The sequence below is a fragment of the Ochotona curzoniae genome, unplaced genomic scaffold (assembly GCF_017591425.1).
Source record: "Ochotona curzoniae isolate NIBS_2020 unplaced genomic scaffold, NIBS_Ocur_1.0 scaffold_3835, whole genome shotgun sequence".
NCBI classification, from domain to species: Eukaryota; Metazoa; Chordata; class Mammalia; order Lagomorpha; family Ochotonidae; genus Ochotona; species Ochotona curzoniae.
This window is the reverse complement of record NW_024467114.1, coordinates 8,606,003-8,630,371: the sequence shown is the minus strand read 5'-3', so window position 1 is coordinate 8,630,371 and position 24,369 is coordinate 8,606,003. Positions and strand designations below refer to the sequence as shown.

General features: G+C 40.7%; 1 protein-coding gene across 2 annotated transcripts in view; it reads left to right on the top strand.

Moving 5' to 3' along the window:
* Positions 1–13,114: 13,114 nt before the first annotated feature.
* The window catches only part of MTERF1 (mitochondrial transcription termination factor 1), a 113,324-nt gene continuing 102,069 nt past the window's right edge, over positions 13,115–24,369 (top strand). The window contains exons 1-3 of one of the 2 annotated variants that reach the window (XM_040964582.1): positions 13,115–13,166; positions 13,383–13,456; positions 18,395–20,690. In XM_040964582.1, the coding sequence (XP_040820516.1) occupies positions 18,426–19,559 (1,134 nt within the window). In that variant the 5' untranslated portion in view covers positions 13,115–13,166; positions 13,383–13,456; positions 18,395–18,425 and the 3' untranslated portion in view covers positions 19,560–20,690. Of the gene's footprint in view, positions 13,167–13,199; positions 13,457–18,394; positions 20,691–24,369 lie in introns of those variants that run through there. The other variant, XR_005882061.1, reaches the window with a different exon arrangement.

Below are 24,369 nucleotides of genomic sequence, written 5' to 3'. Positions count from 1 at the left end.
ATGAATCATTGGATGGAAGAGCTTCCTCTCTGTCTCTCCTCCTCTATGTATTTCTGATTTTGCAATAAACATAAATAAATTTTTATAATATATAATAAATTTTATCAATTAAGAAAAAATTGGAAGATTTTTGCAAAAACATTCACTAAAGACACAGAAATAGGGAGTTACTTTTATCCCTCTCCCCAACTAGTAGCCTGAAACACCCGGAAATTCCCATAAAAATGTTTTTAAGTCAATGTAGTTCTTCGTCAAGTCTTGAAGTTCACTAACATACTAAATCCTCCCTTCATTCATAAAAAATTGAACAACATTTACAACTGGCTGTTTATTTTCTGCAGAGCTGGAGAATGGAAAGAGACAGGGGATTAAGAAGTATTGTTTTATAGATTTTTTTTTAATTTCTTCTGTAAGTTTTATATAGATACAAGGGTACTTCAAATATTCATTGAAAATGGGAATTAAAAATAAGCTCATTTTGGTACAAATTAATAAAAAATCCATGCATATGAGAAGGAGTTTTAAAAGCTCATAAAATACACATTATGCAAATACTATACATGCATTTCATTTTTTTCCTATCAAAACAAATCTGCTTTGTAAACCCATTTACACCATTTTTCGAGGTACTCTGAATATATTTAATGGTCCAGTTCCAATGATCTCGCTCAAAAAAATACAACAATGTAGCAAAACTAGACCTTGATGACAACAGAGAACATAACATGCATTTGTATTACTTGATTATTGAGAAGATATTATTTCTGCAGTAATTCCCCAGGTACAAAAAAAATAGTAAAGATTTCCCATTACTAAATAAGCCAAAAAGTGGTTTAGAATAACAGGGAAGTTGTCACCCATACTGAAGCATTTTCAATAGTTATAAAAAGAAAAAGATGTCATTTAGGGATTAAATAATTAGATTTTATTGAAATTGAAACTTTAGGTAAAATTACTTCTTCATTCTGTTTTCAGAATCTTAATGTTTGTTGCTCAGCAAGTCATAAAGCTAAATGTGAAAATTCTGCCTTTGGGGCCGGTGCAATGGCTCAATTGGCTAACCCTGACCTTCAGGCGCTGCGATCCTATGGACTGAGAAAGCAGTAGAGGATAGCCCAAAGCCTTGGGATACTTCACCCGCATGGGGAACCCAGAAGTGGCTCTAAGCTCCTGGCTTCGGATTGGCTCAGCTACACTCCGGCTCTTGGGGCCATTTTAGGAGTGAGCCAGAGGTTGGAAGATTTTTCTGTCACCCATTCTCTATGTAAATCTTTCTTTCCAATAAAAATAAATAAATCTTAAAAGAAAAGAAAATTCCATCTTTATAAGAAAGAAATAAGCTGGAAGTAATTTAGCTGCTATGCTAAATTAATCCAAGGGATTTTTTTTATCATCATCATTACCATCATCATCGTCATATTAAAGAGAGACCTGTAGACACAGGCTCCCACCCACTGTTTCACTCCTTAAATGCCTGCAATTGAACAGAATGAAGCCAGGAGTTGAGGGTCCCATCCATACCTCCCACAGATGAAGCGGGACCACTTAGCTGAGCCAATATTTGCTGCATTCCAGAATCTGCAAGAACATTAAGCTAGTTTTTATTAAGGAACATGAATTTGGATACTCTCATCTGGGGCACACATATCTTAACTACAAGGTTAATGCCTATACCCAAGTGATTATTAAAATATGTCACAGAAAGATATGTAACAGCAGCCACTAAATGATTATAATGAAGACTCCCATTCGCTGAGAATACAGCATTGCTCATGGAAGCTGTCATGCACTTATGAAGTTCTCTTCGACAGTAGGAACACCCATACTGCTCTGGATGGAGCATGACTTCCCTTTAAGCCATAACTCCTTGTTGAAAAATAGTGATGAATGGTAGGGGTGCTGTGTTATGGCTGATATAATAATTTTACTCTGAGTCAGGAGGAAAGGTGCAGGGACTGACATTCATTTTATAAGTGACGTAACATTGCACACTGTCTACAAGTTTTTGTTATATTTCATTTAGTCCTCGTAACAACTTTGTGAAAGAAATATTATCAGAAAGTAAATATTGCAGTTAAAGAAATAGACTGAGAAGGTTGAAATCATTTTTCCATGATATAGTAAGTTGGGATTGAAACCAAGATATGACTCATGATAGCACTTGGTTACAACTGCTCTAGGGGAAAAAAGTAATAGGTAAAGAACAATGGAGAACGTTCAAACTCAAAAATGTTCTCCTTCAAATTCCATCAGAGTTTTATTTGAATTGTATCACTCCCCTTGGGTGCAGCTCTCCTCCAGGATGAAGCTCTCTTGCTGAAGAAGAGAAAGATGAGCTAGTTAAAGGAAGAAAAAAATAGAACATTTTAATACAAGAAAAAAGACTTTTTTTGTTTAAAAGTTTGGACATTCGTTAGCTGAAGACCCAAGTGCAGGGAAGGGATGTGGGTAGGAGGAATTTGTAGAAAGCAGAGCACCAGGGCCACAGACACTAATATTTTTATCAGGCTCACGGACTAGTCAGTGTTCGAGGGTGTCAAGATGGCTTCAGGAGCTACAAATAGCCATTTCCTTATAATATGTTTGGGTCTTCTCTTTCTATCTTGCCTGGCTAGTTCACCAAGATTTTTGCCATCTTATTTCTACTTTCCTTTGTGGGAAAAGAAAATAAAAGAGGATGAAAAGTTAAGTTCATGCTTTACCAAGGTCCAGGGTATTACCATGGGACTCCCACGTGGATACAGGGACCCAAGGCTTTGGGCCATCCTTAACTGCTTTCCCAACCACAAGAAGGGAGCTAGATGGGAAGCAGGGCTGCTGGGATTAGAACTGGTGGGATTCTAGTGTGTGCAAGGCGAGGACTTTAGCCACTAAGCTACTGTGCCAAGCCCTATGAACTTTTTTTTTAAAAGGATAATATCAGGTGATATATCCAAAATGAGGAAGAAAACCAATAAAGAGGCATAGGTTCCAGGAAGGTATTTCAACAAACTGCAGGGCAAGAATGAGTATTTAGGAAATTTTTAGGCTGTTGCTGTGCAGGTCTAGAAAGAACAAGCAGTACAGATTACAGCAGGAAGACTTAGCTTTTAAGTGGGACAGCTCCAAGAAAAAGAGCAGAACTGATAGCTCCCCTGACACGCTCATGTTTACTCGGAACAAGAAGACTTCCACGGACCTTTTGGAAAGTTCATAAATAGTTAATAATAAGTAAATAGAAAACTAAACAAGTGACTTACTTATATATGGTCATGTAAGACTAAGTAGAAAAGAATGTGGGGAGGTCAAGTACAGGAGCCAAATCCAAGTTTTCCATAATAAGTTCATTTACAAATTTCTACAATGGAATATTGTAAAGAGCAGTATCAGTGTATCATTTGGAACTGCAAACACACAAAGCTAAAGAAAGAGACAAAAAAACGTTGAGACTAGGCGTGAGAGATGGAGAGGGACAGGCCCCCCAAAAGCCTCAATTCTTTTTTTTGTTGTTGTTTTTTTTCCTTCTATTTTAGTTTTAATTTTATGATACAATCCCATAGGCTCTGGGATTTCCTTTACTTCCTCCCCAAATTCCCTCCCCCCAACTGATTTCTACATATTATTACAATAGTATAGTCCTTCCTAAGCAGTCATAAAAAGCCCCAATTCTTTAGAATAAGCTCTAGAGGTTTATTTGATTTTTTAAGTTACAAATACAATTTGATAAATATAAAATTAAAATGTAACAAGTTAATCTAAAATTAAAAAAAAAAGATCATGCCAGAAATGTTATTTTGAATTACAGAAGTAATAAAAGGAATTGCACACAGGTAGTAGGAGAAAATGGTTACCCCCAGAAAGCGGGACCATAGGCATGATTGCTTTTAAATTACAAATAAGTGGATGAGACCCCCCCTCAAAATTGATCATCCTACCAGGTGAGAATGGACTAAAATAAAATAGGACTAAAAGTAATTGTGAGTTAGCCATTCTCAGTAGGGCCACCTTGACAGGATATATTTTTTAACAGAAAGAATCTTACGACTTTGAGAAAGTGTATTTATTTGTGTTTTAATATGAATACATAATGGTTTCCCATCCTAAAATCTAAATCTAGTATCCACCTGAATAGAAATGACCTTCCTGGAAGAATTAATCTCCTTAGGCTTTGGTTCTTACCGGAAGAGCAGATTTTCTCTAATGCCACTTCTGAGTTCTGATACAGAAATAACCAAGAAATGGGACTGACAGGGCAAGGTCTAGACTTCTGTGTGTGGTGTGGGTGTATCCAACCCACTCCTAAACTACCTGGAGGTTAACCAGCAGGAAAGAATATTAATATTAGACACTCGAACAACAACAACCCTCAGAAAATTAAAAATCCAGGAAGAGAACAAAGACTATGGCACACTATGTGTGTGAGAGAGAGCAGAGAGAGAAATAAAAAGCCTATGCATGTATGTTGCTCGTTGCCTGGATTGTCATGTGAAAAAAAACCCCATGAAATTGGGTGCAATGTATGTCTCAAAAGAGAAAAATTGGCTAACTGAGGAAAAGCAGAAAAACTTGCTGCCAACACATGGGTTTTCATGTCACTGTCATATGTATTTTTACATACACATGCAACCATACACAACATTTCAAATATGCCATGTGATATTACTTTTTATTTCCTTGTACTTCCTCCTTCACTTGGTGAGTCCTAACGTTCTTCAGTTGCAAGTAACAGGTGCTTCTACTTTATTTGGCTTTGTAATTACATCGATGTGATTGGGTCTCTCAAGTCTAAGAAAAGTGGAGATTTGAAAGTTACAAAGAGAGCACCCCCTGGGTGTTGGAATTGCTGGTGATCTACATTCAGTAACTGCTATGCTACTGTGGTCTAGCATGTACACAGTCTTAGAATTACTGGCTAGCACACCACTGCAATTACATCTCAGAAAAAGTCTGACTCTACCTGAAGCATTCAAAATATTATTGTATACCTAAAGCATATTTAGAGGTGACTGGTAAAAGGTTTGAAAAACGTATTTGAAATTTTTAAGAGAAGTTTTTAATCTTCAAAAGAGTAAAGTGACACATTCAACAGAAAAATCACAAGATTTCAAAATAGAATACACATACTATAACTGTTATCTTCTGTATTGATGAATATGATCTCATAGCCTTTTCATCAACTCTTGATAAGAAATAAGGTCATTTTGTGAAAACAATAGTAAGAGTACTAAAAATATTTACATTTCATAACAGGCACAAATGCATACAGATGAAATTGGTGCTAATTCGCTAATATTTTTCCTAGGCCCTCCCCAGGAATTCATATCTGTTTTTCTTCTAAACACATTTACATGACTGCTCATTCACAGAGGAGAACTGGCACTTAATCCCCCAGGACGATTGTAATAATACCTACCCCCGGGAGAAGGGTGTCTCTGGGTCCTGCATCTTGGAGTTGTGCAGCATATGGTCTGGCAGATTCTAAGCTCCAAGTGTCTGTTTTTAGACATGATGGATCCTTACTCTCTTCTCTTTAAATAAAAGTATTTGTTGAGTTGACACTTGCTTTTACAAGAGCACCCTAGTTAGAAAGCCAGGGATCTTGTTGGGTCAGAAACTTGACAAGATGAATAATTTAGTCTGTAGGAGTACTATGTCTAGGGAAGAAATTTAAGTAGAAGGGTAGACAAGGCAGGCAGTTAATTAGATGATCTTGGGGTACCTGATTCACAGAATTTAATTTAAATATCTACTAAGGAATGCATGCAGATCACAAATGGTAACTGTGATATTCTAAAGGACAACATGGAATACACAAATGAGAAAAATTTACTTGTTTGACGTCCTGAAAGACATTTTAAAATTCTTGTTTGACTTTGCAGGACTACATAGGATCACAAAACTGAAAATAGAAACAGTCAGGTTTATATTTGATGTCAGGACAAATGGATATATTTTGGAGCTCTTGTCTACAAACAGAAAATATTAGAATTTTGAAAGTACGTTTTCAAGAACAGTTTCAGGCATTACAATAGGGACTGCTTCTTCAGGTCGTTGTTCTAACTGGGCAAAGGGTGCTGTGTCCATAACACTCCCATTGGTGCAAGGAAACTCATCTTGAGCAGATTCTACTGGAATGAAGACAAGTGTAAACCCTTCATCTCACTGAAGAAGGGAAGTAACCTAGCGACAAAAAGGCGTGTCACTAAATCTGCCCTCATATTCACTCCTCTGCTTTGGATGTCCTTAGGGACTGTCCCTTCTGCAAAGGTGGATTTCCTAGTTAACAGAGTATCAGGTAGTATGTTGGGTCTGTACCCACAGTCTTCCATTTACTGATGGGTTGGTTTCCTAAGCTTTATTGGTACTTGGAGACTTTCCAGTGAAAACATTATAGGTAGTATTAATGTTCTGCAAACACCCAACAAAATGAAATGCTGTTAAAAAAACAGCTGAAAAAATATTAGGGAAAAAAACAGATGCAAAATAAGTGTCAATGTAAAAAATGACAAATTGATTAAATATGTTTGTCTTTATGTTATTGAATGCTGGTTCTGGAGAATTTTAATTAATGAGGAATAAAGGAAATATTGACTTTACTAGCATTTTTAGGAACTGTAGAGGTTGTTCTTTATTTTCATATCAAAATTCCATCCCTAAAAAATGCAGTTTCCGTGCCCAGCGCTGTAGCCTAGTGGCTAAAGTCCTCACCTTGCACTCGCCAGGATCCCATATGGGTGCCGATTCTAAACGTGGCAGCCCCACTTCTCATCCAGCTCCCTGTTTATGACCTGGGAAAGCAGTCGAGGACGGCCCAAAGCCTTGGGACCCTGCACCCACATGGGAGACCTGGAAGAGTCTTTGGGCTCCTGGGTTTGGATAGGCTCAGCTCCGACTGATGTGGCCACTTGGGGAGGGATCAGTGAACGGATCTTCCTGTCTCTCATCTCTGAATGTCCTATTTTTCTTTCCAATAAAAATATACTAAAATTGGAAGGAAAAAAGTGCACTTTCCCATTTATTTGGCTTATATATACCAATGACACTAGTCATATTTGCACATGGTTACAGAGATATGGAGGAGGTTACAGTCATCTAGTGGAGATTTGCAAAAATGGATCAAGGGATGGGCTGGTGTGATGACTCTGTTAGCTAATTCTCAACCTGCAAGGGCTGGCATCCCATATGGGTGCTTAGTTTGTGGCCTCGCTGCTCCACTTCCCACTCTGCTCCCTGCTTGTGGCCTGGGAAAGCAGCAAAGGAAGGCACAAAGCCTTTGGACCCTGCACCAGCATGAGTGACCTGGAAGGGGCTCTTAGCTTCAGATTGGTTCAACTCCTGCCTTTGCAGCCATTTGGGAAGTGAACCAGTAGAGGGAGAATCTTTCTCTTTGCCTCCCCTTCTCTCTATAAATGTGCCTTGCCAATAAAAATATAAACAACGATTTTTAAAGAATGGTTCAAGAGAGATGAGAAGATAGTGGAATTAATTACATAGAAGTTAGAAGAAAGAAAGGAAGGAAGGAAGGAAGGAAGGAAGGAAGGAAGGAAGGAAGGAAGGAAGAAAGAAAGAAAGAAAGAAAGAAAGAAAGAAAGAAAGAAAGAAAGAAAGAAAGAAAGAAAGAAAGAAAGAAAGAAAGAAAGAAAGAAAGAAAAGAAAGAAAGAAAGGAAGGAAGAAAGGAAGAAAGGAAGAAAGAAAGAAAGAAGCCTTGGGAAGACTGGAGTAAGGTGTCTCAAATAGAGGTGCAGGTAGTGAAATTAGCAGAACAAATGTTTGTCAGCTTGCCATAAGCTTGACTGAAGAGGTGTTAGCTTAGGTTTCCAACCCATGTCTGTCACCAAGTGACGCTGCTCACTCTAGGTAACTGTTAACATGGTCTGAGCCAGGGCTGAAACAAGTGGCTGAGCATTGAACACCTGCTGTATTGCCTGCTTGGCAACAGTCTCTCTTTCTTCCACCCCTTATGTTCCCTGTGGAGTTGGGAGGGACAGGAACTTAATTCTACGAACAACAGCCTGTGATTACTGACTGTGGGGACCAGGCCACAGTGGGATTAGGCCCTGAACATTGAGTTGCTGGGCTACTAAACCTCATAGACCTTGAATTCTCTCTTGATGGAAATGGAATCTGGTCCAAAATCCAGACTTGGGACTTCAACAAGTAAGTAAAAATAGAGCAAATCCGGTTTCAAAGCTGGAGATCTCAATTCTAGTGATACATTATAAACTAAACAAAGAAAACACAAAAACATCGGTCCAGACCAGTGTTTGGATTTGTGCCAAACCAATTAAATCAGAATCTCTGGGGATGGAGAGCTGGGCTTCAGTGGTTTTCATATGCTCCCTTGGTGATGCCAATATGCAACTAGGACCAAGATCTGAAAGATACAAGGCACGTAGAGATGAAGAAGTCAAGCTCCATCTTCTGAGTAAAAGGGGAAAAGAAATCTTGACAGGCGCACTGGAGCAGGGCACTGTATGCTTGGCGGGTCTGGCCAAAGAGGATCCATAGGACACCAGTCATGCAGCAGACACTGGAGGTTGGGGCACAATGAGGAAAACTTGGTTGAGGCTTCCCATTCTTTGTTATTTTGCTTTGGGGCAGCCCTATATTCTCTCCTTAGTAAATTGGTTAAAATTGGTTATTTGATAAACAGCACTGGTCTTGCCTTCCCAATGCCAAACAAAAGCAGCAATCATCAGAACCATCTTTTCGCATTCACTTGAGTGCTTAGCAAAGAAGGAAAATAACTCCACCACTTAGAGGGCGAATCCCCATTTAACAGTCTCAGAACTTTAGCATAGTATCACCTGGTTTAGCTCTTCTGTTAGCCTGTAAACAGACTCACTGGACTCTGTAGAAGCACGAATGTGTTAAAACATTTTATTTGAAAGATAGAGAAGGAAAGAGCAGGGAAGGGGAAGGAGAGGGAGGGAGGGAGGAAGAAAGAGAGAGAAAGAGAGAGAGCAAACCAGAGATCACACATCTGTTGATTCACTGCCCACAGTCCTGCAACAGCTTGGTCTAGGCCAGGCTGAAGTGAGAAGTTAGGAACTCAATCAGGGTCTCGCACATGAATACAACAGTGCAAGTACCTCAGCCACATGCACAGCAGCAGGAAGTTGGAAATCAAGCAGGGGTAGAACCCTGGCACTCCATTATGGGATGCAGGTGACCCAAGTATTGTTTTAACACTGTACCAAACACCCCAGTGAGTGTTTCCTAAGCTTAGCAAGGATCTGGATTGCAAGAGAAGCAGCCAGGACTTGAATTGGCACCGATGTGGGACACCAGTGTCACAGGGGCAGCTTAATTCTCTGCACTGCAACGCCAGCCTGATTCTCTTTCAAATACATTTGCAATTTAAAATTAACATTGTACAAACAACAAGGAACACATCTTTCACAATGGAATTTCAAAAATACTGCAAATAGGAAGAGAGACAGTTTTGGACAGGGAAGATTAAAATTTAAAAAATTATTTTCATTTTTGTTGACATGGAGAGAGCAAGAACAGGTGAGAGAGAGAGAGAGAGCTTGACTCAACTCCAGATGTTTACAAGAACCAGGCCAAAGTCAGGAACCCAAATATCAACCAAGGTCTCTTGCATGTCAGAGCCCCCGGCACTTGAATTATGCATATTAATGGATGCATTAACAGAAAGCCTGATTGGAAGTGGAGCCTGGTTTCAAACCAGGCACACTAATATAAATTTCTGATGTCCCAAGCATTGTTATAACCACTATGTCAAACACTCACCTCTGGAAAAGGAAGATTTTATTTCATTTTGTGAACATTTGCCCCCGTTCTCCAGCGGGACAACTTCACAGAGCTGGGTTGAAGGCGTGGGACTGTACGATCACACTCCAGAAAGGACCAGCTCATGGAGCTGCGTGGGTTCTCTAGGATCCCTGTGCTGCTGCGGGCAATCCAATCACTGCGGGAACATGGGTCTCTATCGGATCTGGAATCCGTGAGATTTCCAGGACAAGTTCCAATTCTTTGCCACAGACCCTTGTGGGAAACAGTGTGGGAGTAGGAATGCTGAGTCAGGATGTTTTCTTTCTAGTCACTGCCAGGGCACATTTCAGAGAAAGAAAGTTGGTCAGAAGTCAAACTGTTAAAAAAATCAAGATTGTCAAATATATTTGTTTTTAAAGGGGAGGATAGCTTTATTTTTGTTTGTTTGCCTGGCCTGACACTTTCTGGGTAACTTTCCTGCTTTAAGTCTGCCTTTCATCTGGTTTCACATACAAATATATTTTCACATTTCATATACAAACAAAACAGCCACAAGCTATCATAGGGAACAGAGAGGGAACATGACATTCCTCTCAGGACCTTCAAGTGAGGCTGGCAGCAGCTGGCCCGTCTGTCAGCAAAGCTGAGGTGAGAGGGGGCAGGGACACGTGTGTCTGTTGAACTCATGAATCTGTGGGTGGTGTTCTATCAAATTAGGGGTGAAGGTAAGGGAAACTGAGGGCTACTTCCTTTTTTGAGGATAATTGGGTGTACTGAGACAGAAAGCTGAGTAGTCAGCTGAGCCTCTGTGAAGCTCTGGGACACTGGGTCGTGCAGGCACAGTACACAAATCCCAGCTGTGAGACAGCAGAGGCCATGGCGCACACAGCCCACATTCTGTTTGCACTTCACTTCTGGCCCAGTTTGGGCAGGCAGGCCCGGAGCTGTGTGCTCCTCCTGTGCAAAAGGGCGGCGGGGTAGGAGAGTGGATGGCTCCAACACAGACTGTTGAACTTTGCCTTCTCCCAGGTAGGGTCAGGCCACTATTGTTTCAGAAAATAAAGGGACTTAAAAAGAGACTTACTTAGTGACAGCATAAATTCTACATAGAAAGTTAACTTTGCCTTCATCAAAATACAGAAAGGTGAAGACTTTAGAACAGCCGCTGGGAAAAACTTGGTCTTTCACAGTTCTGTATGCCCGATCTCATCCTCCTTCCCTCCTAGCTTCTTCATCGTTTCCTACCTTTGTTTCTTCTCCCTAATCCTAAGATCTGCAATGTTTCAACTCCACTTTCACGACCTTAACAATGTCTTGGACCAGCTGTGGTCTTGGGAAAGGGTTACAGGGGCTGCAGAGGAGCGGATGTCGAGGGTGAATGAGACCTAGCGCTGGGAAAAAGGTCTGTCTTCTTTCCTACTAAGCATCCACATCTAAAATAGGGCCTGATGTGTGCAGGTGCTCAATAAATACCCATGTATAAGCGAAGAAAATAGAGGTTCTGCTCTCACAGATCAGACATGACAACGAGGTAGAGGGCATTGTTCTTTCTACAGGCAATGGGAACATTTCAGGTGTCATTGTAAAAATATAAGAAGAAAAAGCCTAATTGATAATACAGCATCTGCTTTTCAACTTTCATGGCTATTCACTCAGGAGTTTATGATAAGCATCTAAAATATATTTGTAACCAAATTTTTGCAGAGAATACATGGAACTTATTTATTCCCAAGAACTTTACCTTTACCTACAATACCCTTTACCTACAAGATCTCATTAAAGACAAAGTGATGTCTGTTTAGTAAGCCGGAAGCATCCCTTCATAAGCCATGTCAGCCTGTCACCCAATGGGGTTAGTCCATGGCTGTCCATCGTGCACACAACAATCCTCTGTGACGTTGGTCTTCAGAGAAGAGGAAGGTTTACTACCGACAAGTAATGGATGAAGGAGGCAGGACCCAAATTTGCCTTCCTCTGGGGTCTAGGGAAAGCTGGGCCTGAGACAGGAGAGAGCTGGTGGTAGCAGTGCTGGCAAGGTAAGCTGGGATCAGAGGAGCTTGGAATCAACCCCAAGGCATCTCTCTTAAGTAGGATCTTGAAAAAACAAACAAACAAAAAAAAACAAACAAGCATCCACGGTTAGACCAATTGTTAAAATATAAAACGGGGGCCCGGCGCGGTGGCGCAAGTGGTTAAAGGTCCTCGCCTTGCACGCCCGGGATCCCATATGGGCGCCGGGCAGCCCCGCTTCCCATCCAGCTCCCTGCCTGTGGCCCGGGAAAGCAGTCGAGGACGGCCCAAAGCTTTGGGACCCTGCACCCGCGTGGGAGACCTGGAAGAGGCTCCTGGCTTCGGATTGGCATAGTATCGGCCCGTTGCGCTCACTTGGGGAGTGAATCATCGGAAGGAAGATCTTCCTCTCTGTCTCTCCTCTCTGTATATCTGCCTTTCCAATGAAAAAATAATAAAAATAAATCTTTAAAAAAATATATATAAAACGGGAAAGTTTCAGGAAAGCAATGGGAGTATGCAAGAAAAGATTCTGAATTTGGAGCATTAGGGGAAACCTGGCAAACGGGAGGCTCAAGCCAATAGCCGGTCCAACAAGAAGACTTGCTGCCGAGGATGTGCAACAAAGGCACGGATGGGTAAGAAATGCCAAGATTTCAGCATTCTCTATGACACCAAAGATATTCTTAAACTCTGAAACGTAATGACTCTTGACATACTTGTATTCTGCTTGCACACACACAGATTTACATATTTTGTACGTATGAAGAAACGCTTTCCAATTTTTCTATGATTACCTTTGTTCTCAGGAAGTAGTTTCTGCATTCCTACTGCTACCAGCAATAAGTAGCTGCTGTTTTTAGAGTGGTTATTAGTAAATCAGATATCTAGAGATAAATGTTTATCCTCAGAAATCAACAAAACAAAGGTAATTCAGAGCAGACAAATCAGCTGGGAGTAATTTCAGGGAGAGTGTGAAACAAGACGCTATAGAGGTGGGACGACGACCATTCTGTCAGACGCCCACACGGAGGAAGACAACGTAGTTTTGAAACGGTTTCTTGCTGAAACCAAGATCACCTCCTTCCCTACTCTCTAGAAAGCCTGAAGCAACCAGAGGCGGACTTGTGCTGCCCACCGCCGTCCCAGGTGGCACAACTCGTGTACCACTCCACTCCCGGGGGTAGCGGGGTGGGGGACCCGGCTTCCCACACGCTCAAACCCCGCCTACTTCGGGGCCCCTGCCTGCTCGGCTGTCTCTTGTCGCCCCCTACCGGATCCTTTCGCTCAGGCCACAGAGGCGGCAGGTACGGCCGCCCGGGCGCTGCTACGTCACCTCTGTGCGCCGCAGGAGGCCGGAAGTTTATCTTCCTCGCTTCCTTCTCCGTGTGGCTGTGGACCCGGATCCGCGTGAGGTGCTTCGTTGTTCTGGGTTTGGGTGAGCCTGCTCTGCAGCGCAGGCTTTAGGCGGGAAGAAGGGTGGAAGAGCCTCCAGGGTGTGCGGTGGCTGTGGTTTTGAGTCGCACACTCCCGAGTTGTGACGCTGTCATCCTGTTGGCAGTTCCCGCCAAGTCGTCGTTTGGGGCAGTGTTAGGCGGGGTCGGTCTCTGTCCCGTGACAGTCCTGACAGTACCTTCTCTCTCTCTCTCTTAAGTGTCGTTTGAAGAGACAGCTGTCCTGCAGCCTTTCTGGCGGGGTGTGAGGGGATGTTTCCTCAGGAGAAGTGAGGTGAGGAACGCACTGGTGTGGAGACAGCTCCACGCTGCCCGCGTCGCGGTGCCGCCTCAGTCCCGAGCCCGCCAGCCGGCCCGTCGTGGGCAGAAGGGGACATGGGTCCTCTTGCTGCGTCCCTCAGACGCCTCGGGTGCCAAGACGGGGGTCTCCACGGGCTTCCTTCAGTTGGGGCAGTAGTTCTTGGGATGATGCTTTTGGTTCATTAGGACCGTCAAATCTGAGAGAAGTCAGCCATGAAGTTGCTTTTAAAACTTGTCAGTCCCTCTTGCATTTGGCTCTTTTGATATTAATTAACCTTACTGGATGTTGTAGAAATATTTTGAGTGGAGATCAGCTGCTGATGTAACACCTCAACTGATACTCTTTGTTGTTGAAGACACTTATTTGAAAAGCACAGTTATACACAGAGAGGTTTTCCATCCGCTTGTTCCTGCACCAAATGACCAAAATGGTAAGGCCTGGGCCAGGCAGAAACCAGGAGATTCTTTTGGGTCTCTTTTGTGAGTGGCAGGAGCCTAAGGATTGGGGCCACCCTCTGCTGCTTGTCTCAGGCCGTTTGCAGGAAGTTAGATTGGATGTGGAGCAGCTGGGAGTTGAACCTGACTGTATGCGTGTGGCCCAACCTGCTGCACCAAGTGCTAGCTCCACATCACTGGTTTTTGGCTTTTTTTGAGTTTCCTTTTTGTGGTGAAAATTTAAGAATAAAGGTAATATATGTTTTCTAGTGTTATTTGCACCCCTGGGCCAATTTAACTTGTCTTTTGAAAAGTAATACTTATTCACTTAATACAATCCCAGTGTTTCAACAGTCTTACCCCTTCTCAGAGATAACTGTTGTTCCCCCTTTTTGCATATCTTTGGCCTCCATGCACTATAGACAAGAGTGGTGTTATCCTACCTGTTGGAGAGTTTGTCACTTAGGATATCTTTGATGATATCTTCCTCTTATTATGAATTTTGTGGTACAATTCCATAGGGTCTGGGATTTCCCTACCCGCTCCCTAAGTTCCTATACCCTAGCTGATTACCCCCTATTAATTACTACTGTAGTATAGTCCTTCCTAAGGAGTCCATCAGTCTGTTATTTAACTGTGCCCTGACATTGCTGGTACAGACAGTGTCAGATAGTTCAGTATCCTGTTTAGATATGTCCAGCAGTTTCATTGGGAGTCCATCTTTGACTTGGAAGTAGAGATGCATACTGCATTGTATTTTCATATCTGGATACAATAGTCTATTATAGCGTCACTACAGGAATGCCTCATTTTTCAGTGCCTCTACATACAATTTTAAAAAATGATTAATTTTATTGGAAAGGCAGATTTATAGAGAGAATGAGAGATAGATCTTCCATCTGATGATTCACTTCTCATGTGGTTGTAATAGCCAGAACTGAGCAGGTTAGAAGCCAGGAGCCAGGAGCTTCTTCTGGGTCTCCCATGTGAGTGCAGGGTCCCAAGGCTTTGGGCTAACCTCCAAAGATACAAAGATGCTTTCCTAGGCTCCAAGCAGGGAGCTAGTTGGGAAGTAGAGCAGTCAGGACATGAACCAGTGCCCAAATGGGATTCCAGCCCTTGAAAGTGGAGAATTAGCTAATTGAGTCATCACACCACCCTATGAACAATTATAAAATTTATTGATCATGTTGCTGCTAATTATTTGGGGTCCTTTTTTGTAATACCAGATAATGTTATGATGGACATCCATCTTTCTTCATAGTAAACGTGTATTCTTGTCTGTATCCATACAGTCTTCCAAAGAGGGAGTGCAAGATAAAATGTTATGAGCACCTAAGATTGTGATCTGTGGTGTCAATTTGAGTTCTCTGTTCCCTCATATTTTTGTCAATTTTCAATGTTATTAGTTACCATTGATTTTGGGTATAGTTGAGACCACTCAAATCATTTTGGTGGTTGTGTATGTGTGTATTTTAGTCTCATAATAAAAGCAAGCTTTATCTACCAGTTCTAAGTCAGTTTCAGCTTTTCCCCTATTCCCCCATATATAAATAATACTTATTTTTGAGGTAAATTGTTGTGAAATGGATGATTCACTCTGCTAATACTTTAGATGAAATTGAAGATTTCAGGGAGGATTGAATGTATATGAGATCTTCACTCTAGGAAGCCATTATGAGGATCGGTTTTTCTGGGGAAAAAAGAACAAAGTTAGGCTGGGATGGACAAGGATGTTTAGATGAGAGATTTGACAGGCAGTGGCGTTGGGTGGGGAGTTTTCAGAATAAAAAGGGTAGCTGGAAAGATTGGACTGAAATGGGAGGGCTTTGGGAGTCAGCCTGGAGGTTCTGCCCTGGGGGAGCACTACAGAAGGTCTCTAATCACAGAATGAGGAGCGTAATCACATCTTGATTTCACAAGAATCAGTTGGTAGCAGTTTTGAATGATTGATTGTTATAAAAGCAAGCTGTATGCCCTATGCAGGCCTAGTGAGAGGAATACAGGTTTAGAAGGGTGAGAATAACGAGTGCAGACGTGGGTTTTCAGAGATTCTAAAAATACCTAGATCTGTTCACCGTTGGCTGGGAGAGGGTGAAGGCAGAGTTCACTTGGGTTTTTCTCGAGACTTAGGATGGGGATATAATAGAATTAATCAGGGGAGAAGTTTGGGAGCTTGGGAAGATGGTCAGATTTTATGCATATCGGTTCATGTGGAAGGGGAGAATGAGTGTATATATGGGATGCTGGTGCTTGCAAGATGGAGAATTAGCCAGTTGAGGCATCGTGCCATCTCCTACTCTTAGTTTCTTTCTTAGAAGTTCTGTTGAATATTCCATGTTGAATGTGCAGCCCTGTTTATCATGATGCTAATAATTTCAAGAGGGGTGAGTGTGTGGTCTGGAGGAATAGTCTTCTTTAAAAAAGATTTATTTAGTTTAAAGTCAGAACTAAGGAGAGGGAGAGACAGAGGCAGAGACAGAGATCTTCCAGCCACTGGTTCACTCCCCCAAATGGCCACTATGGCCAGAGCTTGACTGGTCCAGAACTGGGAGCTAAGAGCTTCTTCTGTATCTCCCATGTGGATTCAGGGGCCCAAAGCCTTGGACCATCCTCCACTGCTTTCCAAGGCTATTGGCAGGGAGCTGGAACAGAACTTGTGGCACCCATATGGAATGCTTATACCATAGGAAGAAGATTAGCTTGCTATGCCACTGTGGTGGTCTCTGGAGCAATAGTCTTTAAACTGTTTTGAATATGTACATGATCAATAAAAACTATTTATGAATGTACCTATTATATGTTTTGTATTTAATTGTTGATCATTCCATATGTTAACAATATTGTTATTGTTTACATTGTAAAACATGTATAAAAAGTGGGACTCTTTCAAGGCTGGGACAAATATAGAGTTTTACCCCCCCCCCCCCCCCCATCCTATTGGATCATCTCGCACCATTCTTTGGCCAGCAACCCTTTTGTCTCCTGTTAACCAGCAGAGGTCACCCTTGAGCAGCTGGAAAAGAACTGGCTATTCAGTTCTGTGAGGCAGGCTAGTCAGAAGGAGGTTGTTTTTCAGGTTCTTGGTTTTGGAAGTACACATAGTTGGGGAGTTGATGTGATAGTGGAGAAGTGCAGAATAGTGAACTCTGTAGGGCATGGGTCAGTCTAAAATGTGCCTGTTCTTGATGTTTACTTTTGAAGTGGACTGTTACTTGTTTCTCTGTTTTGGAAGTACTTCCTGATTTTTTGAGATTCTGTAGATTATGTAAGCCATAGAGAGGTTTCAAGCCTTTGCGAGTAATGCAAATTTTTTGTTAAAATTATAGTGGGAATGACAGAAACAAAAAGACTTTCTTGAAAGTAGTATTGAAGGCATATTAATGCCCAAAACATTAGTGGTGGGTGGTAACCTCTGTCTCTAATTTATGCTCCATATAGGATGCTGGTGCTTGTAAGGTGGAGAATTAGCCAGTTGAGGCATTGGGCTGACCCCTACTTTTGGTTTCTCATGAGTAGAAGTTCTGTTGAATATTCTGTGTTGAATGTTCAGCCCTGTTTATCATTATGCTGCATTTCTAAATGATCAGGGAAATGAGTTAACTGAGCCTTCAGTCACTTGCTGGACGCTGGACGTTGCTGAGCACTACAGACAGGTGCCAACAGCTCTGGGCTGAGCTTGTATGGTATGATGAAGGGGTAGAGGAGAATGTAAGTGTAACATTTTAGTGTTTACATGCTGTCTCAGCACAGTTCCACATGTAATAGACTATGTAGATTATATATCCCAATGAGATCATTTTGAAGATGAAAATGGGTTCAGAAATAATGCACTACATCAAGGGAGCGGCTGGGTAGATTGAATGAGGTAGAGATTGGGGTCAGGAACTGTGAACCAGAGACTTACATAAGCTAAGAATTAAGAGTAATGATAGCAAAAGGGTATCATGAATCTAGAGAAAGCTGTTCAAGATGAAAACTGGGTAGTCTGAGGTATTGTTTTCAGGGCTGTGTTTAGTGTTTGAGAACCAAGAGGCCAGAGGCAGAGAAGTCTGGTTCTGCACAGGGGAGTGTCAGGTTTGGGAAGTTGAATGATAAGGTAAAAATGAAAGCTGGAGAGAGCTGAGATGGAAAGGACAATTGGTTTTGGGAAACTAAGGCAGGCCAGGCCACATTATAAGAGCAAGTGTAAGAAGGAGTAATTCTGGGAGCTGTGATAGTGTCATTTTTGAATTTGTTTGTATTGAAAGTGGAGGCATGTTTGGGTCCCTGGATAATCAGCAGAAGTAGTGAGGGGGCGTGGGGGCGGGGTGAGTGGGGAGGTTTCAGTGTCACCGCATCACCATAAGCTTGAGGTAGAAGTGTGGGTTGATTGAAGTAACCATGGTGCTTGTGGGGTCGCAGTGTTGACCTGGCATCATAGCTGTTTACCACATGTATTTATACAATATAATACAATATGTTTTGTTTTATGCAGAATTCCAAAAAGTCTTGGCCACCTGATCATTATGGCGTCAAGAAGCCTCTGGTATATGAGAATTAACTTTCCTTTTGGTTCAAGATGTTGGATGGTTCCACTTTCAGTAGAAATTCTCTTTAAATCCGTTTCTTTAAGGCTTTTTGGTGTCAAGTGTCATCATGTGGATGGTGAGCCTTTGGAGAATGAGGACCTACTGAAAAACTTGCTCACCATGGGAGTAGATGTTGACATGGCAAAGAAACGGCAGCCTGGGGTTTTTCATAGGATGGTTACCAATGAGCAGGACCTGAAGATGTTCCTTCTCTCCAAGGGAGCAAGCAAAGAAGCAATTGCTAGCATCATATCAAGATACCCGCGAGCCATAACACGTACTCCTGACAGTCTTTCGGAACGGTGGAATATATGGAGGAAAATTATGACATCAGACCTTGAAATTGTAAATATTTTGGAACGTTCTCCTGAATCCTTTTTTCGATCCAATAACAACTTGAACTTAGAGAATAATATTAAGTTTCTTTACTCAGTTGGATTGACCCGAAAATGCCTTTGTCGATTGTTGACTAATGCCCCTCGTACCTTCTCCAATAGTGTTGATCTGAATAAACAGATGGTGGAATTTTTGCAGAAAGTCTGTGTGTGCTTGGGTCACAAGGATCCTACTGATTTTGTTCGGAAGATAATTTCTAAAAACCCTTTCATCTTAATTCAGAGCACCAAGCGGGTAAAAGCTAACATTGAATTTTTACAGTCAACTTTCAACTTGAACAATGAGGAACTGCTCGTTCTGTTATGTGGTTCAGGAGCTGAAATCTTAGACCTCTCCAATGACTATGCCAAAAGAAACTATGCAAATATCAAAGAGAAGCTGTTTTCTCTTGGATGTACTGAAGAAGAGGTGCAGAAGTTTGTTTTAAGTTATCCTGATATGATCTTTTTGGCAGAGAAAAAATTTAATGCTAAAATAGACTGTCTCATAGAAGAAAAAATTAGTGTTTCACAAATAATTGAAAATCCTCGCATTCTAGATTCAAGCATAAGTACTTTACGAAGTCGAATCAACGAACTGATACATGCTGGCTATGACTTAAGTACATCGAATATCAATCTTTTGTCTTGGAGTCAGAAAAGATATAAAGCTAAATTGAAAAAGTTAAGTAAATAGAGCATTGTGGGGATTGTAAAAAGTCTCTTCAGTAATATTTCATTTTGAATTTTGGCCTGTCACAAAGAAGAGGTGTGGTTTGTTAGCCACAGATACATAATGATCCTGTGGGTACCTTGTTTTGTGGGCTAGTAAAAACTCACCGGTGGGTATGCTCACGTGTGAAACCATTATGTGGTATGGGCCATATTGCTGTGAAGAGGCATTCTGTTTGAGTGCCTTGACAGAACAATACATAAAAAGCAAGTATGAAATAAACTTTTGTGGTTTTCTTTTTAGATTAAAAAATTGACAGATTTAGATAATACAGTTTTCTATTAGTGACAACTTGTTTCTTCTGTTATTCTCATGTAACTAATTATGATTCATCTTCAAAGTCTAATACCAGTAAAAATCGTAAAAATCTGAAAAAAAAATCCGAGTTCCACATTCTCCATTGTAACCATCAGTGTGCATCTTCCCATTGTGTCCAGCAAAATTTACTGTGGATATATCCTGATTTCTTTAAATACAGTGATAACTGTGATAGGTAGAACAATGGTCACCTAAATATGTCATGTTAACATCTCTGAAGGACTTTGCAGATGTGATTAAGTCAAAATGTGAATCATTTTTGTGGTTTTGAGATGGGGAGACTATTTGGTGGAGCAGTGTAATCATAAGGGTTCTTAAAAGAGGAAGGAGGTGGCAAAAAATGACAGTGATGCAGTACAAGTGACTCACTGGTTTTCAAGGAGGAATTGACCATGAGCCAAGGAACGAAGTGGCCTACACAAAATTGGCAAAGGCCGGGAAGCAGATTTTTTCCTAAAGTCTCAGTGAAGGAGTGCAGTCATGCTGCATGTTAAATTTAGCCCAGTGAGACCTGTGTCAAGTATCTGACCTGGAGAAATCTAAGAAATTTATGTTGTGTTAAACCAGTGACTCTGTGATAGGTGCAAACAGATGAATAAGGTAACCAAATAGGTGACTAGTTACTTTGAAGGAGTAGCCATAAAATGCCATCCTTCTAATATATAATATGTAATATTTCATCTATAAGATCAATTATGTTTCAGTAAATCAGTTGCTTGGCTTTCTGGAATTTCTAACAAGTTAGAAATCATCTGAATGTGTAGACCAAAAACTAGACGTAGGAGTGGGCAGGCATTGTAGTGCAGTGTGTTAGCCTCTGCTTGGGACACTTATGCCCTATATCAGAGTACTGGTTGAAGCCAGTCATGGCTTCTTTGCTTCCAATCCAGCTTCCTGGTAATGTGCACTATAGGAGGCAGCACTGATGGTTCCAGTGTTCAGGTTTCTGCCACTCACGGGAAATTCGAATAGAATTCCAGGCTCCTGACTTCAGCCTGGCCCAACCCTGGATGCTACAGACATTTGAAGAGTGAAATAGCATGCAGGAAAGTTGTCTTTGCCTTTCTGTCATTCTGCTTTTCAAATGAATAAATATTAACACACAACTAAATCTGAATAGTAACTAAATGATAAAGCATTTTTTGTTTAATGTAGTTTAAAGAAATAATTTGTATATTGGCATTTCATGTAATATAAAGAATGAAGCATTGATTTAAAGAAATGACAGATGATGTCATTATCTTGAACATATAGTCTAGAGGCTTAAGAAAAGACAGATTATATGCCTTCAGTTGGTTTCAGTTATTTTTCTGGAGGCTTTTTGTTTTAGATAGGAATGTTAAATTACACAATGATGCCCAGTTAAACTGTGTTTGCTCTCAATAATGTCTCAAAGCAAAAAAAAAAAAAAAAAAAGTCGCTAATGATAGACATAAAATGCTTGCTTTTCCAAGGTCATTTGCGTATTTAATAATACTCTTACTTCTATTAAACTGACCAATGGCGAGCACAGCGTACTTTAGGAAACTTTAGCCTTTGATTCATTTATTTGGACTGCTGTATCTGGGAGCCATCTGTAACTCTTAACTTTGCATAAATATTTTAACTTCACTAAACTTGTTTTCTTATCTGTAAGACTGAAAATTGATCATGTAATGTTGGTAAGATTCAAATGATACCAGGGCCAGGCCTTTGCACATAATACTTATAGCTGTTTGTTCAAGGATAGTAATACAAAGTTACAGTAGTATTTTAACAGTTTTATTGATAGATAATTCACTTCCCATGCAATTTACCCTTTTAAATACACAACTCCTTTTAAAACACAGTCTTAGGGGTACAACTGTTGCTGTAATCTAATTTTAGAATATGTTCTTCCCTGTGCTCGCCAAAGAAGACTACTATTTATTAGCAGCCAATTTCCATTGTTTCCCTCCTATTTTCTGTAGCACTAAGCAAGAATGAATATGGATAAATTTATTTGTTCTGGACATTTCATATAAATGGAACCATGCAGTGTATATATATGGTCTTTTGAATCTAACTTTTTCACTGAGCATGTTTTCAAGGTTCATCCCTTTGGCTCATATCATTATTTAATTACTTGAAGTTACCAAATTATATTCCACGTGTGGATATGGTAGTAGCATTGGGAATACATTTTCTTGATACAGTTAACTCAATATTCGGTAAGTCCTCTTAATTGTAGCACTTTCTGAGATGCTCCTTTGGATTCTAACAAGTTTATAAGGATTTTGAGAGGGAGGAGTGTAGTCAGCACATTGGGTGGATGGGAAATGGAGGAACAACAATTATTGCAAGTGTCATGGAAACTGGGCTGAACAGAAGCAGAATGCAGCACTTGACTATTAGGTGGTGGACTGGGGAAGGGACAACTTGGGAGACGCAAGTGAGCATGTTTACTTCTGCATGCAGACTTACTCCTCAAGTGGTTGCCATGACCAAAATTAGACTGGGCCAAACCTGGAGACAGAAACAGTCCAGGATTCCCATGCGGATGGAAGGGATCCAGATACTGACCCGTCGCTTGATACTTCGCAGGGTGTGTATCAGCAGGAAGCTGGGTTCAAATGCCAGCACTGTGATAATGGGATGCAGTTGTCCTAAGTGGCAAATACTGATAGATTTATATATTAAAAATTTTCTCTAGAAAATGCAAATGATAAAGAGTACTGCATTTTGCTGTTTTTCATGTGTTATATGGGTTTATGAAATTTCTATTAATGGGAACCATCTGAATCCTGTAACTGGCATAAACTTGAGACTTAATAACTAAGAATTGGGACAATATCAAGATTAAAAAGATAAAAGTGAGTGTTTTCATAGTGTACTTAAATAGGAATGAGGTTTATAAAAGTGTTTATTGGCAGATTGTCAATTCGTCACATATTTCTAAGGCGAGGATTATGGTCTGTGACTGCCGGTCCAATCTTATGGTTTTCATGTGAAATATCTGAGTATTGGCCCTCTTCTTGTTAGACTTCAATGCCCCATACTCCAGAGCCAGAAGTGTGATCTAGTAGCAATCTAGGGGAGAATCTGCTGATGGCAGAAATGTAGCTACAAACTCTGGAAATGAGGCTCCTGGGGTTGATTGGCTTCTGAATGGCTTGGGAGATAATGAGCTCTGGACTGGTCATCTCCTCCCTGTACTAAAACTGTTCATTCATGCCCTAATTTGTTTGTCATTGTCCCAGGAACCTCAGTAACCTGGTGTAGAACCAAGGAGTGATAAGACTAATGTTCCGGAGTTGGAGAGGGTACTATGGTGGATGTTATAACTAGGTCATCTGTATCTTGCTCATTTTCATCTATTCCCTCTTAGTCCAGAATCATTGTGAAAATCTTTGAACAATGCCAAAAACAAAAGTCTTAGCTGACCTGTTTATCATGACATTTTGTTACTATTTCATTGGAGGTTTTCATTTATTTAAATCAAGGACGAATGACTTTTGAAAAAAGTCTAGAAATCATCTGTTAAGTCTTTCAAATGGCATTAATGGATTTCTTCATGTCATCCTTTGTTTTATTAAAACACATGCCATATTCAATTTATTTTGATTTTTTTACTTGTAATCATAAGGAAGATTGCTCTGTGAATTGCTCCCTGCCCTGTTTAATTGTAGAATTTTTTCTGTGGGAAGGTTTTTTGTTAGGGGAGAATAAGATACTTTGTCAGGGTTTTGGTTAAGTGTACTATCCTCACAAACTTGATTTGGAAACTTACTGATATATTTATACATTTAGACTTAGACTTTGCAACTGTTTGAAAATGGTGAGACTTATCCATTCTTTTGAAGTTTGGCAGAACTTCTTTCTTAAAATCATCTAGGCCTGGTGTCTTGCTCAGGATATGCTGTTGACATTAATGGAAAGTTGTCAAGGCATAGATAAAGGCTTTTGCCTTCTATCTGTTTGGTAAATAGAAAGCTTTCTCCTAGTTAATGCAGCAGTGTGGATGAATGTCAAAATATTAAGCTGAATGAGAGGGGTCAAACTAGGAGTGCTACCAGTATAATTTCTCTTATATAGATTCTAGGGAATTCTCACTAGTCTGCAGTGATAGAAAGACAATAGGTAGTGGGATGAGGATGGGTAGTGGGGAAGGCCGAGGAAGGACCACCGAGAAGCACAAGGAACAATTTGAAAGTGCTTTAGGTACTCATTATCTTGATTGAGATATTTTCATGTATATATATGTCAGTATGTATCAAGTGATTAAATTTATGCCTGTTATTGTGAACAATTATCATTCTGTGTAAAGACTTTATTGGAGAGAGGGAGAAATAGATAGACACTAAAATTGTATATGCTGATCCACTCTCCAAATGCTTACAACAACAACAACCAGGACTGGGCAGGGAACTCAGCCCAGGTTTCCTATCATTTGCTATTTACCAGAGCGTACTTTAGCTGGAAGCTGGAAAGGAGAGCA